The sequence below is a fragment of the Excalfactoria chinensis genome, chromosome 1 (genome assembly GCF_039878825.1).
Source record: "Excalfactoria chinensis isolate bCotChi1 chromosome 1, bCotChi1.hap2, whole genome shotgun sequence".
Taxonomy (NCBI): Eukaryota; Metazoa; Chordata; class Aves; order Galliformes; family Phasianidae; genus Excalfactoria; species Excalfactoria chinensis.
Window position 1 is genome coordinate 151811289 of NC_092825.1, and position 20507 is coordinate 151831795.

The window sequence follows — 20507 nt, forward strand, 5'->3', positions numbered from 1 at the left end:
AGAAATGAAAAGAAGCACCATCAGCCTGTCATTAAGGAATCAAAGCACAGATTCGTATACTTTTTTGTGCATCTTTCTATCATGAGCAAACAGTGAGTGACTATAATCCTATTTCTTTTGTTTATGTTTTTGTACTTCTTGTCCTTTTTGTTCTTTTACTTCCATGACATTCAAAAATAAAGCTCCCTGAAATTCAGTTACTATAAGGCTAAGACATTCTTAATCTTGTAAAGCAGACTTCCAGGCATAAACCTCCCCCTTAATATTCACCAAAGAATTAGCTGAAGAAAATAAAATCATGATGCAAAATAAAATGATTCACACAGATGTATTTGTTTAGCCATACATTCACACACAGTATAAGTCCTCAGGATATACATTTTAAAGACTGTTTACTAAACTTTACAGAAGAAAATACAATGTACACAAAATAAAACAATAATAATCTGTGTTTAATAGGGTAAGTGAAAATTTTAGAAAGAATGTATGCATAAAATTGTTTAGCTGACAGGTCAATTAGAGTATTCAGTTTAAAGCAATACAATTTAAATGTCTTATATATAAAGAACACTACATGATAATACACTTAGGAACATTAAGTAGATTCATATAGATAACTAAAAGATTTTGCTTGTATTCACTTATTAACTATTTTTCTACACATGTAATTACCACTCTTCGCAGGAACAGACATTCATTTGCCAAGTTACGTATTTTGGTACAGACTATGGAATTTATATCTTTGTATTCAATTTGCTATCACATACCCAGGTGTCCGCATGAATAGGTCTGATGTTGCTGAGAAGCACCTCTTCATAATTTCCATAGTCACAGAATTTAACAACTGCAGTCATTCCAGAAGAATGGAGAGCTTCAACTTCTGCCCGGTAGAACTTAAAAGAGAAATTTTCAGAGGTCATAAAATACTACCTGATGTGCTACAAACAGCTTGAAAACAATCTCTTCATTTTCACTCTCCTCCCCATTCTTGTTCTTCGTCAGCATTAAATTTTCAGTAAAATTTGTTGCAGATAATTGTCTACTAAACTTTTACATGTCCCATGACTGAAAAGTTGTGGCTGTATGTATTTAGAATACTCGCTGAAAATATATGCTACTTAGGACATTAGGCTGAACATTTAAAAGATCTTTTTTAAAACACAAATTAATCATTAACACAAATGATGTTGTATATAAGAAATACTAATGCAAGACCTTCTTTTTAATTATTATTACTGTCTAAGTGCCTGGAAGGCATTTGCACACATACAACTATTTTAAGTATATAATAACACCTAACTATTTAGCCACATAATAAAATAAGATCCTTCTAAAATTCTTCCTTTTTTCAACACTTTCTTTTAGTCATTTATGCAAAGAAATCAACTGCTTTTGAATATATTTTTCTTTCTGAACGCATAGAAGTCATTTTCATACACCAAGATTAAAATTCATTGCTGTATTTTATCATTTTATTTTAAAATAATGCTAGATGCAAGCAGCAGCATTTGTTGTAACTGTTAAAAAAACAACCATCATCAAAACACACTGGATACTTCCCAGGCAGCAGTGTCGTATCTGCTTATTTTGCAAGTTTCATGCTTTTTAGAATTTCAACAACACATCTCATAGTGACATAAAGCGCTTCTCAAAACAGGAAATAATTCCTTAATATGCCATTTTATTTCAAACGAATCCTTCCTTCTGAGATATATATTCATATTAAAGCATCAACTAACTATATGCTACTGCCATCAAAAATGTTGCATGACTTATCTCAGTCAAATAAAAGAGAAAAAGTTACACTGCTGAGCTAACAGTATCTACATCTCCCCCTCCACCACCACCACCCCCCCTCAAAAAAAAAGAACATGGAAAAAAAAACAAAAAAACTTTAATAGCATAAACTTAAATAACAAATAATAACTTAAAAAAAAATAAAAGTCAGAAATGGTAGGAATAAAACCTATTCAAAGAACAGTAATATTTAAGGTCACCAGAAAGGATCAAAAACTTGAAGAAACAACTAAGAAGTGCACACAGAATGCCTGAACAGAAGATTACAAAATCACCTTTTTTTTTCCCAAAGCAAAGGAGTTGTAGACAAAAGGAAAGCCTCCTGTCATAAAATAAATCTTATTAATTGGAAGGGGAACAATTTAAGCTTTGAAAAATCAGTAAAACAGAACTGTCATGCATCACACTCCATTTGTTCCACAACTTCTTCAGCTAGGAGACTACTATTGATAATAAAATCCAATCTTTTTATAATGACTGAAATAAGAGTGGAATTTGCTTTAAACAGTTCCATCCCTGCAGACTCCAGTCTTCTCTTGTACTAGTGAAGGCCACATGATGTCTTATTCTAGCAAAAGGAATTACATATCTAGAGTTAAAAACTACTCTGGATAACAGAGCATCATACACCTATGAACAAAGCCCTTTGTCTTTGTGCTGGTGAGCTAAGTCTCCCTCAAGTACATAAGAAAGCTAATTTGAACTACTCAATGTCTGGCAAACACATACCTTGTTATCTTCCCAATAAAGAGCAAAACATTCATCCCCAGGTCTCCAGGTTTTTCCGTACTCTGCATGAATTGATGGTTCTATTATTTTCTCTGGTTTGATGGGTCCAGATCTCCTTTTGGGTCCAGTGTTGTAATACAAAATTTTGTCATCATAAGATGGAATCACATTAGGTCCTGACAACTTGATAGGCCCTACCCGTCTTCCTTTCTGATGATGTTCTGTATCTCCATTCGGAATAGAATTAAAATTATCAGTTCTGCAAGTGTTTTGGTAATCATTATTCACACCAAAATGTTGCTCACTTTTTACCATAAAGGTTTCATTACTTATTGTTCGTGCTTTCCTATCACAAAAGTTTTCAGAATTGTGTATTTGATTTTCCCTTTTCCCGCGTCTCTGGTTATTGTTGTCTGTAGTATCTTGAGCAGCAGAGTTCTCCTTGAATTCTGTGAAAGACACCCCTTTTCCTATTCTGTTTTGCATATTGTTATCTCTTTTTTTAAACGAAATATCACTCTGGTGAGCAGCTACGGGATAACCCAAATCCTTTGGCCTATCATTTCTAGGATAATGTCTGTCACTTTTGATTTTCTCATCTGTCCAATGTTCTGAAGAGTTGTGCCTTTCAGGACCTCTGTTTCTTGGTAATCCCCCACTTTCCAAAGCTTGCCTGGAATTCTGAATATCTCTTTGAAAACGAGGGGGCTTCTCATTCCTTGGTTGTCTCATGTCATTGCGAGAAATATGCCTTGAATGATTCTCTTTGATGCCATTCTGTTCCGTATTCATAACTTTGGGCTGTACTTGATATGGTGGTTGAAATTGCAATTTTGGTTCTATAAAGAGAAAAGAATAATAATTATGTATATATAATACAGAAATAGTGGATCAGATACTAAATGATAAAGCGACAGTATTATTCAGAAAAACAAGTAGCATTTACTTGTGAGATAAATAGATGAAATTGTCCATTGAAGTTTAGCAGATATTTGAACTACAATTACCGATTAATAGAAAATACACATATGTCTTGGTGGTACTTAAATTAGTTATTAGTAAATGAGTAGCAATTGTTTAAGAAAGACGAATTCTGATGTGAAGAAGCAAAGAGGCAGGAAAATGAGGAGAAAAAAGAAATAGCTGTCATCTGAAAATTTTAATCCAGTAAAAATAAATTGCTAACAGCTGTTAAGCATTAACATAAAGGCAAGAAACAGAATTGATAGAATGAACACAGCAAACAAGATCTGATGGGAATAGCAAAAAAGTCCAGAATTCTGAAGACTGTGATCAATAAGCCATAGCAGGAATTATTCAAGTGCAACCATTAAAAGACTCAGAACTCAAACTGATGCTAAGTGGAACAAAATTATCATGGACCTAATGAGTAGAATTTCTACTGTACTGTGTGGTGGGAGAAGACCGTGTAGTTCTGTGAAACTTAATGTGGATATTTTACTTTTACTTGTGAATTTTTTCACTTCTTATGAAACATTAAAGGGAAAAGCCAAAGGTCATAGATCAAAATGAATTAAAGAGGATCAAACACAAGAAACAAATGAGCTAAAACATGACACTCATGGCGGGAGAGCTGGGTGGTAAGAAACCGGATGAGGTATAATAATAGCAAGTGTAGAGTCTTGCACCTGGAGAGGAAAATTTGCATGCACCAATACAGGTTGGGGGATGACCAGCTGGAGAGGAGCTCTGCAGAGAGGGACCTGGGTGTCCTGGTGGATGACAGGTTGGCCATGAGTCAGCAGTGTGCCCTCGTGGCCAAAAAGGCCAATGGCATACTGGGGTGCATTAAAAGGAGCATGGCCAGCAGATTGAGGGAGGTGAACCTCCCCCTCTACTCCGCCCAGGTAAGGCCTCATCTGGAGTACTGTGTTCCATTCTGGGATCCTCAGTATAAAAAAAACAGGGATCTCTTGGAAGGAGTCCAGCGGAGGACCACAAACATGGTGAAGAGCCTGGAGCATCTCCCCTGTGAAGAAAGGCTAAGTGAACTGGGTCTGTTTAGCCTTGAGAAAAGAAGACTGAGAGGGAACCTGATCCAGGTCTACAAATATCTGAGGTGTGGGGGGCAAAGTGGCGAGGCCAGACTCTTTTCAGCAGTGTGTGGAGACAGGACAAGGGGAAATGGCCAGAAACTAGAACATAGGAAGTTCCACATGAATGTGCACAAGAACTTCTTTGCAGTGAGGGTGATGGAGCACTGGAACAGGCTGCCCAGGGGGGTACTGGAGTCTCCTTCTCTGGAGATATTCAAGACCTGCCTGGTCGCCTACCTGTGCGACCTGGTGTAGGGAACCTGCTTTGGCAGGGGGGACTCGATGATCTCTGGAGGTCCCTTCCAACCCCTATGATTTTTTTGTGATTCTGTGATGACAAAAAAGTTTGTTACTAAAACCACAGAATTCCATTTCAAAATTAATGACAAGGGGATGATCTCTGGGCAAAAAGGAGAGAGAAATTAAAAACAATAAAAATTAAAAAAAAGAAAAAAAACTCTTTCAAGGAAATGTTTATTAACCTTACTATTTGGTCAGCACCTTTTTGTCATGCACCTTCTGCAGACAAGTATTCCTGCGCTCACAAACAAAACACATTTAAATTCAGTCAAAGCCTAGCTGTTGGTACAAGAAACAGAGACTATAGCCTGTGACTTGCTCCCATCTCCCAAGTTCTTTTTAAAAGACTACCTAGACACGCCACCTCTCTCACACTTGCTTTTTCTGTGATCCCATTATTTTTGTAATTTGTTTTTCAGAAGATTCATTTTAATAGCAAGAACATGACACATTCACCAGAAGCTCAGTATATCCATTTGGAAGATTGAGGAGGCAATTCTGCACAATCTGAAACGGAAAATATTTGGGCTTGCTGCATCAAAAGTATCACCAACTCTCCTAACCAATAATTGAAAACAAACAAACAAACAAGCAAAAAAAAATAGTTGTTAAATTTCATCTTTTCTTGAATCTTCCAAAGGTGTCTGTGAGTTTTTTGTGACTTTGGATTTTGAGAAGACAGAAGCATCTAAATGTTCTCAGTCCCTAAGAACCAAAGGGAGATACCGTATATGAAAACATGCCTGGTCCTCAGCAATTTTATATTCTTCATTAATTAAGTCAGAGCTCTTGATACTATTTGTTCTTCAACCATTAGTAATTAAAAATAAGTAATACATAAACCTGTAGTATTAAATTATTGTGTATTTTTTCTTGGTTTGTTGCTTTTTTTTAAGAATTCTTTGCATTTTACTTTAGTAACTGAATTTTACATTTAACAATTAAGGAAATAGTAGTTCATGCAAGAGTCTAACTCGTAACACTTCTGACAGCAATAGTTACTTAGAAGTAAAAATAATATATCAGTAACTGAAAAAAATTAAGAAGAAAATTAAAAAAGCCCACAAGATATTAACGTACATAAGACTATCACACCATATTTTAACTTGTTCGTATGTTAAACAACTAAGCAAATAGTTTTCTATTTTAACTTGTACATGTTTTTCTTATTGGTCTAAATTAAATTAGAGAAAACCTACCAAAGCAATGACAACAAATTGAGCAACTGGTTTTGTAGTATCACAGAATAGCACTGTAGGAAAGGATCTTAAAAGCTATCTAGCTCCAATCTCTGTGCCACAGACAAGGTTGCCAACCTCTAGATCAGGTTGCCCAGGACACCATTCAACTTGGCCATGAATACCTCCACGGATGTGACATCACAACTTCTCTCAGCATTCTGTTCCAGTGCCTCAAGACCCACCCACCTCCCCCCCCCCCCATTCCCCTTCTTTTAGTTAAAAACTATTTTCCTTGTCTTATTACTATCTGCCCATGTATTTGTTCACAGACAGAAGTAACTAGCTTGGTAATTGCAGATTCAGAAGTGATTTTAGAAGTTCTCAACAATGAGTAGTACTGAAGTTTCAGACAGAAACACTACGGCATGGAAAGATGCACAAAGAAAAGTAAATCAATGTTCTTTGTGTGACACCATTCTTCTCTCTACATCAAATAAACTATTTTAGAAGAAAAAGTGATGCTGCAAAGAAATAAAAAAAAATATATATCCCAGCTCAGAAAAATTGCTTTTTGTTTTTCCTTCTGTGCAGACACTGAGCCATATAGAAAAAAAATTAATATCTGCCTGAAAAGAACAGAAGCCTAAGACTTGTAATGATGATAAATATGGAATCACAGGTAGGTAACTATGTGCTTGAACATACACTTCATTGTATAACTATATATGAAACCTCTGTTTCTACCCAAGGAGTGTCTCTGAACATCTAAAAAGAAAAAAAAAATGGCATTTTAGAGACCACATCAGACAGCAACATGCCAGAAATACTGCAGAAGAATCAAACTTCTTTATTCAGTGGAGGTTGTATGATGTCCAAGATAAATGCAGAAAAACTTCCCTGCCTGGGATTTCCATAGTTCATCACAATTCCTGGCGATATATGTTATACATTTAGTTGTTTATAGCAGTTGACAGAATCATAGAATGGTCTGGGTTGAAAAGGACCACAATGACGATCTTGTTTCAACAGCTCTGCTATGTGCAGGGTTGCCTACCACCAGACCAGGCTGCCCAGAGCCACATCAAGCCTGGCCTTGAGTACCTCCAGGGATGGGGCATCCACAACCTCCTCAGGCAACCTGTTCCAGTACATTACCACTTTTTGCGTGAAAAACTTTCTCCTAATATCTAAATCAAACCTCCCCTATCTCAGATTGAAACTATTCCCCCTTGTCCTATCATTATCCATCCCTGTCAACAGCAGTTCACCTTCCTGATAATATGCTCCCTTCAAGTATTGGAAGGCCACAATGAGGTCTCCCTGGAGCCTTCTCTTCTCCAAGCTAAACAAGCCCAGTTCCCTCAACTTCTCCTTATAGGAGAGGTGCTCCAGCCCTCTGGTCATCTTAGTGGCCCTCTCTGGATCCACTCCAAGAGCTCCACATCCTTCCTGTATTAGGGGCCCCAGGCCTGGATGCAGTTTTCCAGATGGGGCCTCACAAGGGCCAAGTAGAGACAATCATCTGCCCATTCCTGTTGGCCATCCCTTTTTTAATGCAGCCCAGAACACAGCTGGCCTTCCAGGTCACAAGCGCACACTTCAGGCTCATGTCTAGCGTCTCATCCACCAGGACCCCTAAATTCTTCTCCAGAGGGCTTCTCTCAAGGAGATCATCCCCCAGTTGTATAAATACCTGGGATTGCCCCAAACCAAGAGCAGCACCCTGCATTTATTGAACCTCATTATGTTTTCATGGGCCCTCTTCTCCAGCTCGTCCAGGTCCCTCTGGTTGACTTCCCTTCCTTCCAATGCACCGACTGCACCACTCAGCTTGATGTCATCCACAAACTTTGCACTCAATGCCATCATCAGTTCACTGATGCAAATGTTGAAGAGCACTGGTCCCAAGACTGACCCATGAGGGACACTGCTTGCGACCAGCCTCCACCCTGACACAGAACCATTAATCACAACCCTTTGGCTGCGTCCAGCAAGCCAATTCCTAATCCACCAAAAAGTTCATCCTTCAAATCTACACCTCGCCAATTTAAAGAGAAGGATGTGGTGAGGAACCATGTCAATGGCTTTGCAGAAATCCAGGTAGACAACACCCATCACCCTTCCCCCGTCCACCGAAGCTGTTACTCCATTACAGAAGGCCACCAGATTGGTCAGGCAAGGTCTTCTACCACTACTACCTTATTAATACTAAGGATTAGATACATATCTCTACTGGTAACTTACAGAACCAAATGAAATGAAAAAGCTGCTGGTAATATACACCATTTTCTGAAAACACTTGGATACAGATTTCTTGAAGAAAGAATTCAAAATGTTAAGTATAATCACTGTAGGCATACTGTGACATTGCAAACACTGAACACACATGTCACTTCAGCTTGAACGGAGATGGCAATATTTCAGCTTGAAAGGAGATTAAGGCAAGTAATATTTAAAAATTTAAATGAGTTAATTTTCAGTGACAACAGAGGCATAAAAATGACAGAACGTTAGCATTTTCACTAAATGATTTTCTAATAAGTGTTTGAATTCAGACTGCATAGGTGTTCTCAAACTTGGCAAAGAAATCTAAGATTTCTGAGAGACAGAAAACACCTGCAATTTAGCATAAGCATAAAGTATTTCTGGGAAAGTGTACGTGAAGGGCAGTCTGCAAGACAAATTAAAGTCTGGCATAAGAACAGAGGTGTGCTCTTAAAGGATGGACACATTCAGTAAGGAAAATAAGAACTGACTAAATGAAACTAAACAATTAGTCTAGAGTCTGCTGACTTCCAAATAACAGGAAGTACAATTATACTTGTTATCATTTCTCTAGAATGAAGAAAGGAGATTTTTTTATGGAAAAAATAAAAATAAAAAAAATGAAGAATGTTTTCAACTCTTCAAAAATGGTAATCAGAGCGTGGGTTTTCTTTTTGTTTTTCAGAAAAGCATGACTCAAAAAAAGCACACCAAATTGCACACTGATCATTCAGAGAACACACACACACACACACAAAAAACCACATTAAAAAACAAGACATGTCACAAAATATGTCATTTTTTGGCAACTGAGCATGAAGTCTTTATGATTTTATGAAGCACTACATTTTTCTTACGACATTTATGAAAAGTTTTTATCCTCAGTTAAGAGAGGAAAAATTGCACAAAGTGAACTGTATTTAGCTTTATAGTCTCCATTTATGTGTTTTAAGCTGAAAAACATGTGCTACTATAACCATTTTTTCTAATGAAAAAATACCACGCTTTAATACACTCTAGTACATTGGCAACAAGTACACTAAACCAAAAGAATCATAAAATTCCTGCTAAGCAAACACTCGCTACACACCAGCAATATCATTTTAAAAGAAGCAATTCAGTCCTTTCACAGTTCTTAGTAAAGTACTACTACTTACTGTTAAATTAGTAACAATAAGAAAGGCATATATCCCACAGGGATTATTTTTGTTATGTTTCCTTTAAATGCCTTACAGCCACGCATAAGAGAATTCTCTCAATATCTAACCTTCTCTCTAATCTCTTAGATAAGATACCCAAGAACATATCCAAGGAAAATCAGTGTCTGTTACGGAAGAGGAAAAAGCACTACCATTTCTCCATTTTTATTCAATGCAGAAATCGACTTCATTTTCAGTCAACAAAATGAGCAGCCAAAAGATAGATCTCTAACCTAATTTTTTATATATGCTATTAAAAATATGATCATGTTTACTACTTGAACACAATTTCACAAAATTTGATCTGCACATCCAGAATGCTTCCGTATTTGAAAGGGATTTTGTTCCAACACTTTAAATTTCAGGAAAATACAGTGAAGAGGCATGATACAAATGCTCTATCTACCACTAATCAAGTTTAATAAACAAAGTCATAAGATTGTGGATGCATTCCATAAATGAACCATAAACAACACTTAAGTAAAGCAATTCCAATGTACTTTTTTGCTTGCTTTCTACTAACTATTTCTGTAAGACCTAGAGCCAAGTAAAATATAAACCAATAATTAGCTACTAAAAAGCACAATTTATAGGTGAGAAAAAGATACTGATGTAATGAAACTCATCACAGGGAAAACCATTACATAGTAATTTATATTTGCTATCAAAAGAACTATAAACTGTCACAATTTATTAAGTGAATGCTTTTCTGCTAATAGCTTAAACCATAGCACATCAAAAATGTTTGGTGAACTCTGACATTGCTCGTAGTCCATATAACCGTACCTTCCTAGCAAGAGACCTCTGGATTTGCTGGTAGTTTCACTGGCTCCTAAGCTCACCTGCTGACACGCATTTTCTTTGACAAAATGGATGTCCTTTTTTCTTTCCTGCTTCTTGAAGGAAAACATTGTCTGTGCAGTCTCAAAGACTGAACTTCTAAACTTCTCTGCATCTTTTCATTTGAATATGATGAAATCTTATTGCTACAGGCTTCCACAACTATTAAAACATCTTGAAGCAAAACATTACTGCATATGCAAGTAGTGACTGTAAATGTTCAGCTTCAAAAACAACTAGCAAAAATAATTACTGGGGAAAAAATGCTTCTGGTTTGACTAACCAAAGTGGTGGCAATGTTCTGCTTGTATTTCAAGTGCATGACAACTGTTCCCATTTTTTCTAGCAAAATTCAAGCATAGAAAAGGGTTCACTTTCACCCATGCTAAATGGACAAGTTAATTCACTTGTAAACTTGCTTTTTAAGCACACACACCGGCTCTAACTTGAATCAGTGTATAAACTTTACAGTTGTGTGTTTTTTTTTTCTATTTCTATTTGTAAATTATAAAAATTTCTTATAAATAAAAGTCCTATAGTCTTGGCCATGGAGATTATGGATAGCTCCAAGTTAACATAGCAAAGAGTGATAATCATTTCTAGAAAGATACTGTAAACATCCTTTTAAACTTGTTTTTTGTCTTCCAAGCACATTTTCCATTTGAAGCATTTCCATATTCTAGGAGTAGCTTACTGGCTTTAAGTGTTCTGAGTCTTCCTAAGGTACAGAACTCAAGCCTTAGTTTGCAAAACAACGGTCTGCTGCTAAGTATGCCATCAGAATTCTCTGAAAATAAATATCAGGGACCACTGCATCTCACCTGTCCAGCCACTACTGAAATATGTTTCAGCACTGATATTTAAATGTTCTTTAATTTGAATGCTTTCATCACTGGTCAAGGGAGCTTTTCCTCGTATGAAATTTCCTGCATACCTGTAACAGCCAACGACTTCAACCTCTTCACCAAAAATTTAATATCAATGCCCCCAAACTCATTTGTATGCATTTGTTATAATTTATAAATATACATTTATTACGATTAAATGTATGCACATATATACAGGCACACACATCAACATATATATCTATATACTTTCAGAAGTCAATGGGATAAACTAATGCTTCATAAATTCCTATTTTTCTTCCATATTTAAGTGATTTCTCTGTCCAATACAAATTAAGCATCCCCTGAGAGTCCCTGTGTAAGACTAGATTACTTTCCAGGTATTTGTCATTTCACAGTTATTTTCACTCCCATCATAATCTCTGAGAATTCCAATATACTGTGTCATCTCTTTTCAGACAGAGCTCACACCTTGCAAGAAATTATTGTAGATACTGGTGAAAAACAGCAGTATGACCTTTTCAAAAAGGGCAATACATAACATTGCATTGAATGAAATGCTTCTAAATCTGTGACATAAGAAACCAGAACTCCAGACAGAAAAGACTCAGTAGTGGTGAAGAACAAGGTAGTTGTAACAGTCCTGAAGGCTGATTTACCTTTACTATACACGTATTCTTCTGTCCATCCTAGTTTTTCTATACTCTCATCCTTTAGCAACATAAGCATCTCTGCCAATTTCCACACAATTTTAGCAGCCTTTAAACTGTTAAGAAGGTTTGGTTTGCACACACCTAATCTTCAGTTATTGACTGGATATTTGTAATTTACAGCCTAGATTCATATTAAAAACAAACAAAAAATAAACACCACTAAGGGCTCCAAATTACAAATAGAGGAAAAGGCGATATAGGATCTCTCTTATCAATGACCATTTGGAAGGTCCTGGATAGGCTAACAGTCTTTTTTTTCACTGGAATTAGAAACAACTTTATTCTTCAGCTTTCCTGTGTAAGTCACCACAGTGTTATTTTTTTATGAAACTGTCATCTCATTTAGAACATTCCAGTTTTTGCTAGTATTTCTCACATGGCTGCACTGCATCATTAGTTATTTCTGAAATTTTAAATTAATTCTGAAACATTACATCTTGTCCATTCAGGTGTAGGGATAATCAGTAACAGACCTTGAAAGACTTCTTTAAAAAAAATGTGTAGCAGAAAAAATGAATTGGGCATTGCAATAGGAAAATAAAACTAATAACTGTTTTCACCATTAAGTATTTTCATTCTTTCTTTCTTTTCACCTCTTTTGTTCAGTTTTTTCCATCTTTTAGTGCATCACTTCTTTTTTAATCATATCTAGTAAAAGTAAACAAAGCATTATTAAGAGACAACAGAGACTATTTGGAAACTCAGTTTGAAATCATTGTATATAAATGCTGAGACCCCTTAAATGCACTCACTCTCTAACTAGAAAACACCGGTTCATGTAAATTAGCATGACCTTTATTTCACTCTTTAATAAAGTGTTATTTTATAGAGAGAAAAAAATTACAGCTCCACCACAAAACTTGACATTAAATAATGGAAACAGATATTTCAATTTCACATTGCCTACTGAAACACTTCCAAGACAAAAAAACAGTCTTCTTTTATTACTCAGCTTACTGCGAGTTTTACTTCAATATCACAGCAGCCTCTAGAGACCTCAGGATGTATAAAGTGTAAACTTTTTTCATTCTAATGGATCTGTCTGTTAAAACTTCCAAAGTATGAAGTGATTTAGACATAACCAGATGTCTAGATTCGTAGACTGCATTCTTTTATTGCTTCTCAAGAAAGATGCAGACATTCAAAAGTAAAAGCCCAGATTTTCTGTGCTATATCTAAATACTGTTAGGCTTCTCTCTGTCTAAAATACCACCCCTTCCTCACTCCATACAGTTATTAAACAGGAAAGCTGTGAGAAAAAGGTTGTTTAATATACTATAGCAAAATGCTGGGTGTTTGTTTGATTGATAAAAAACCTACTTAGCTTACTGCTCTTAACTGAGCACCACGCAGAATGTGCTGTGTAGAAGCTGAGAAAGGAGGACTGGAGTTCCGAATTTTTCCTTTGAATTACAAGAATGCCCACTAAAGTTGCAAGTGTATTTAATCAACCTATTACTAATAAGTGGTATTTATCTAATCTGATTTCAAAATTACTAACCTCGAGGTACTCGAGCCTGAAGCTATCAGCTTTTTGGCAGCCAAAACAGAAACACAAACTACCACAGTGCAATTTATTTGAGCTTTCTTCAAAGGAGAGGAAAAGCTCTCAAACACTCGTTTTACTGTTGACTGTGGTGAAACTTCTAGAAGCCAGTTTCTAGATAAAGAAGATAAAACATCCACCAACTCTGGCAAATATTGATTCCAGATACTTCAATTTCAATAACTTACCCTCTACAGTTAAAGTACCCATTTTTGATTCTAAGAAATCAAACAGTGTGCTTGGTGCAGATGGCCTGGCATTTCCTAGCTCTTCTTCGTCTTCAGGCCTTATTCGGCCTCGGCCCTTTCCTTTACCTGTAAACATTAAACAGACTTTTTTAGGGGCGAGGGAAGAGGAGGAAAAAAAAAAACAACAACATTACGTACACATTTATTTTTCATTATTAGACTTATATTACAGAAATTTTGTATTCTGTTAAAAAAAAAATAAAAAAATCTATCACAAGAGAGATATTTTCCATGAAAGGTGATTTCAAATTCAGAAATTTTGTAAAGGATAATACACAAAGGACTTCTCAAAGTATTCTCTCTCAGGTTTGCAATGTATTCCAACTGCTTAAAAAAAAAACAAACATAGATATACTTTATATATGTCACATACTTTAGTAATAACATAGTAAATAAATGTCTTTGCTCTGAACACTTTGTTTTAAGATTCATCATTGTAAGTTATACCTCTAGGTGGTGGTCCCTGAAGGGGCTTTTGTTTATTGCTGTTGAGGAGAAAATTTAATGCTGCCTCCAGGTTGTTACTGTTATCCATAAGTGCCTGTCTTGCTGCTTCTTTACTGAATCCCATCTCTGTTATGTGTTTTAGAGCCTTTTCATCAACCTGAAATAAAAGATACGAACAAATAATCATAAGCTACAACAGAGACTCTATATAACCACCAGATATTACTTTAAGCTTCCATTAATAACTATTTTTTTCCATGTTGCATTCATGATAAACATTTTAGATTAATGTATGGCATTCATAGATCAGTTCTCTTTTAATTATCAACAATTAAACAGTAGGCTTCTTTTTCCAATTATTTTTACTTAACTCATTGATTTTTTCTTATTATTATTCTAATATTATGCAATTCAAAGCAGAATTTCCCCTCTTTTGCCTCTTTCTTTATTGTACAGTGGAACAATCTGACAGAGTGTAACATAGTTGCTCTTCAATGAAAAATAAAAGGAATCTCTCCAAGCAACACTAATACAAAACTTGGTCCTTGTTTCTGTTTGAACCCTTTCATAACGTTTATAAACAATACAAAAATCATTTACACATTTCTTAAAATAAGGAGAAAATGTAATCTGAAAAGGTTTCAATAGGAATAGGAATAAAATAAAAAAATACAACTTCCTTCTTCATTAATAGAAGCCTTCTTATTCTGAGCTGCACATAGTATGATTAGAAAAAGGCAAAGCAAGAATCAGAGAGCCTTAAAAGCCTCAGCTGGGACTGCCTCTTTTTGTGTGGACAAGCATTAAATACAAAATGGGGCCAGGCTTTCTGCCCTTCCTCATCCCATACTCAAGCAAAACAATGCCAATTATACATCTACTACAACAGCTCTACAACAGCTTCTCCAAAAGTTTTGATCCATTCACTTTTTGTTCAGTTACAATATATGCTCTGGGACAACAGCTATAAGCAGATCTCCTATCTGGGGAAATGGCACAGAATTGGTGTCCATGTATTAGTACTGGGACTTCAGTAAGCCAAGAGGTATAACAACTCTAAGAACTTCAAAAACTATGCTTTGAAACCCAAAAATCACTATAATGAGCAAAACACAGTTATGTTAACTGCTTTCCTGTACACTTCTTAATTTCAAAATTTAACAGTATTCTTCAAATTATCGTCCACAGATTGAATACCATTTAAAACGTATTCATAATCCAGTGGCAATGAAACATGACACGAATGCCTATATGAAATCATCAACCCACTTGAATTCAATTTTCAGTAAACTAAATAAAATCTTGCTATAACAGTATAATGGTTCTTCATCTGAGCCATTTGCTGAGATTTCTCTGCATGGCAACAAGGATCCAACAGACAAAATTGCTGCTTTCTACAGCCTCAGCAAGACTGCTTCGCACTTCTCCCTGTTGAAGGTATGTAGCTGCTTTGAACCAGGAAAGAAATTCCAGCTTATTCTGTATCATTGGCTTTCACTGGTGGGAATCCTGTGCACAACAGTTATGTTCATCAAAGACTAGCCAGAAGTGAGGGCTCATATGTACATTACTTGTACTTCAAGCACTGAATACAAAAATAATCTTTGGGAAGTCACACCCTGAGACCCAAACAAAAAGCAATTTCTCAGAAACAAAGACTGAAAAATGAGGGAATATCCAGACTATCTTTGGACAACAGAAATTTCCCCTTCAACTCCATTTACACAGCCCATATATTGCCAGTTCCACTACACAAAACAGGAATGGAAAATTATAGGACATATCCTATAAATCTGCACAATCTGTTGCCTATCTACAAAGAAATAGGAGAAACCACTATTTTGTGTCTTCTCCCATGACACAGTGTTTCAACTTTCTCCCAAGGATAGATGGAATAAAAACATTTACTCTCTTTATGTTTACATGCAAATTAACTACAAACATAAACAATTAAATCAACTCCATATCACATTTCTAAAAACAACTAAAAAAGACCCCTTAACTGCTGCTTTAAGCCCTAAAATCATCATTTACAACTAAAGAAGGCTTTCTATCTAGACTTTGTGGGTTCATATTCTTTTAAACAGCTTCAAATAACGTTAAATGACATTAAGTTTCAAATACTGAAAGTACTGCCATTTTTCAGTGCAATGTAAAGCAAATCCTCTGCAGTTCAGAGGAAAAATAGAAATTAAGTATTGCCCAATTTATATGGAAGAGGGGCACTGTTGTTGTTGTTGTTGTTTTCCCCATTTACTTTTAAAGTCTATTAGGTAGAAACAGTTGTCAGTAATAACAAAGTATATATTAAATAGCAGGATGATTAAAAGATCCCTTACGATCCATGTTTCTACAATTCTACATATAAGGCTTAATGCATCTGTATATTTCTAAGCATAATACTGAAGATAACTGCTGGAATCTTTCAAGTTGCAAGGAGATAGCACCTATATGACAATCAAAATTAAGCATGTACTGTTCTTAAGTGTTTTCTGACTGTTAAATCTTTGGTAAAAGTCAAGTAAGGTGGAAGACATTTCAGCTATTTATTGTTGAATTTATAGTCACCCATGGTCAATATTTTAATACTGGTTCACTGAATTATTAAGTTGTTAAATCTATTTCAGTCAGTCTGCTTTCATCGTTCAAATCATATTCATTAATTGTCATTGCGTACTTGGGATTAACTCTGCCACTTCCATCAAATTTATAGATTGCTAAAGCAAGCGAAGCAAACTTCAATGACTGCTCATCTTACACCAAATTAATTCAATGCAGCAATGTCAAAAACCACTTCTCAGTAAGCATGAAATTATGAAATGCTCTGAAAGTGATTGCTTGGAATTTTGAGATACCATTCAAATTCTCCAATGGTAACTCGCTTTACTCAAAACATTATCTGTAACTATGTAAACATTACGTAGAAGTGTCACAACAGAAGTATTTCTACTTCAGTACTTTCAATGTCACAAGTACAATTTAGTTTTCTCAAGGTCAAATGAACAGTTTAAAATTCTATAATATTAATTCAGAAGCTACACTGAAATACCATTTGATGCACTAAACTTGAAAGATGAAAGTCCTCTTGTCTAACATGAATTAATAACTACTGAAGCAAAAGACTATTGAGCTTATTTGAAGAACAAAATTAAAACAAGACTGTAATGACCTATACCATACACAAAACTACTTTCCTATTGCAAGGACACTAAAAGAACATTAAAACTTCACAAAAAACATGTGGAATTTCAACTACCTCAGAAGGTACAAATGGAATGCTCTTATTCTTTTGGTTTAATTTTTGTTACTTTTGCTTTTTAATAATAGAAACATTTATGCTTTCATTTAAATCTTATATCTTACCAGTTCTCTGTAGACACCTTCATTTTTTCCCTCAGGTTTTGTTATCTTCTCCTTCTGGAAAAGCTCCCTGTTTCGATTCCCTCCAGCACTTACACTAAGATTACTTCTGCTGCTACCACCACCTCCTCCAAATGTCTTGGTCTTTAGATAAGCATAAAAATAACATTTTAGCAAATGGAAAAATAAGCCTTAATATTTAGCTAGTACAAGAAGTGCAGTAAATTTGATGCAGCTGTATTTGTAACAATTACACTTTGCATCAACAAGTAAAGCTCTGATATACAAACATACACCAAAAAGATGTATTTATTAGGTAGGACTTCTTAGTTATTACCCGATGTCCAAATGAGGCTGTAAAATGTGTACATAATTCTAGCTTTTATGAGTTACCAAGCAAATAATAAAAACAAACCATAATTTCTATATCTAAAATGGAAAGCCACGGGAGGGCAAAAAGTCTGCCACATTAGAGCAACATTTCCTAGTTGTTCTATCAGGTAGAACAGAGAAAATCACAGGGTTTTCAGAACTGAAAAAAGCAAATGAGTTTCAATAACCTGCACTTTAATTTTCTCAGTTAAATGGTGAAACATATATATATATATATAAATATTTATAAATAATAAAGATATCAAAATAAAAATTATATCTACAATTAAAAATTATGATACATTTACTAGTTTTATTCAAATGAAAACATACATACTGGAAACATACTTAAAAACAAACTTAACAATCTGAAAAGATTCAGTTTTTGACTCATTCTTAAAGAGATACATGCACAGAATTTTAACAAGGCAAACATCAAAGTACTGGTTGGTGTGGAGACAAACACTTAAAATTACAAGAAAAGATCAATTACACTAAGCAAAATGTTAGAAATGCATTCTAACCTCCTTGCTCTTTGCAACTTCTGCAATGGCAGCTGTTCTTTGTTTTTCAAATTCATCATTGTCAGCAACAGGTTTTGTAGTATTTGTCATCTGCAGAGTCTTTCTGCGATCAAGCTCTCTGCTATCCACTTGTGTGTGTGACGCACATTTCTGACAACACAAAGCAAAGCTTTAATTGACTCTTATCTACGGTCACTTGAAAACAAACAAACAAACAAACTCAAAGCATTATTCCACTAAAGTTGCACAACTTTAGAAAGATAACTGTGGACATCTAGATACCTTTGCTGAAAGCAAAAGCAACTCATCCACCATGGATGCCAGAAAGAATGATGCTAATACTTACAATATATTTCATGAAACAGATAACATGATTCTTGTAAGTAGCTTTGTCGTTTAAGAGTTTCTATTGGTTCCTCCAAGATATTGCAGGAAGAATCAAAAATCGCATAAACCAAACTAAATTTTAAGTTTGAAACAGTCAATTTATATTTAATATTTTCCTCTCAAATCATCATGACTGAAACCTACATCTCCTCTCCCTTTAAACAAGATCTTTTTTTTTTTATGTAAATCATCATAGTACAAGGTACCCAGATAGCCTTTATCTAAATGGAACTAGCTCTAGATATCCTAATACAGACTGTTTCATTAAATGTCATCATGGCTTTAACTTGTATGTCATACCTGAAGTACTAAGAAATATACTATACCTGTCCAAAAGGCAAAAAAGGGGGAGGGCCACCTTCAGTTCCAATATTACTCCTACTATGTTTTGCTAAACTCTGTAAAAGAAAGTCGTTGATTAAGAAATTGCAAATATATATATATTATATATATAAATATAAATATATATATATATGTAACTTGATAGACGTTTCAGAAAGTACATAAAATGTGCAAGACTAATATTTTAAGAATGAATAATAAAATATTTTACATTTCAAATCCTGGGGCAATTCACATATGCATGTAGAAGGATGAATGAGGGGCACAGAGAGGAAGAAAACACTCAAAATTGCAGAATCATGAAAGCAATAGATATGGCAAATGGAGAAAACTGAGTTTTATCCCAATTCTACAACAATAGAATAAGGCAGCACACAAATAGGCAGCAAATTTTTTAAATATCTATTTATAGCAGCAGACATTTGCTTCTAAATACAAGTAGTTCTAGCAGGTTTAAATAGGGTCCATACAAAGTGAGCTTAAAGAAGAGGAAGGTCTTATTGACCTTATCAAATATCTGAGAGTGTGAATCAGAAAGCCAGGCTCTTCTCAGCAATACCCACTGACAGGACAAGAGGCAGTGGGCACAGACTAAAACCCAGGAAGAGCTACTTTAAGTCAAGGTGACTGAACATCAGTACAAGTTGCCCAGAGAGACTCTGGAATCTTCCTCCTTGGAGATCCTAAGTTGTCCTAGTCTGAACGTAGTCCTCAGCAACCTGCTCTGGTTGTCCCTGCTTGAGCAGGGATTGGATCACATGACTGATTACCAGAGGTCCCTGATAACCTCAAACATTCTGTTTACATTTAGGTTCATCAATTATACAAATGCTGAAAAGGATTAGTTAGCATAATACAACAATTCTGGATGTCAGGTGTGTGTAAGGGCTTGGGCTATATGTCCACTCCTAGAAAAACACCTTGTTTTGCCACTCTTGGAAACAAGATACTGCACTTACACTTCTACTTTCAGCAGTTCTGAAAGTAATGCCTCCTATTTTATTACACTGGCCCATGAACTCAGAGGTAGATGGATGTTGGTGATGAAACAGTAGAGAATGAACCTTCTCACAAATATTCCATTACATTTTGTGGCCATGTGACAGATGATGGCAGAGGGGCAGTGGTGTTTGACACGGAAGTGCATATGAAGCAAAGGTGCGTTACTGAATTCCTCCATGAGGAAAAATTTGCACCCAGTAACATTCATTCATCAGTACATACTGAATATGGAGAGCAAACAGCAGGGGCCAGTGATGTGCTGGGTGCTGCATTTCAGAAGTGGCAAAAACAACATGAAAGATAAGACATGCTCTGTAAGGCCATGCAGATTTGTTTTTACAAACATGATATAC

The 20507-nt window shown here is 35.4% G+C and overlaps 1 protein-coding gene across 2 annotated transcripts in view; it reads right to left on the reverse strand.

Annotated features, from left to right (window-relative positions):
* The window catches only part of TDRD3 (tudor domain containing 3), a 92624-nt gene that overhangs the window by 18315 nt on the left and 53802 nt on the right, over positions 1 to 20507 (reverse strand). For both annotated transcript variants that reach the window (XM_072361081.1, XM_072361089.1), the window contains exons 6-12: positions 19137 to 19208; positions 18424 to 18573; positions 17531 to 17671; positions 14168 to 14324; positions 13661 to 13786; positions 2527 to 3365; positions 768 to 893 (exon numbers count right to left, since the gene is read on the reverse strand). In XM_072361081.1, the coding sequence (XP_072217182.1) occupies positions 768 to 893; positions 2527 to 3365; positions 13661 to 13786; positions 14168 to 14324; positions 17531 to 17671; positions 18424 to 18573; positions 19137 to 19208 (1611 nt within the window). The remainder of the gene's footprint in view (positions 1 to 767; positions 894 to 2526; positions 3366 to 13660; positions 13787 to 14167; positions 14325 to 17530; positions 17672 to 18423; positions 18574 to 19136; positions 19209 to 20507) is intronic.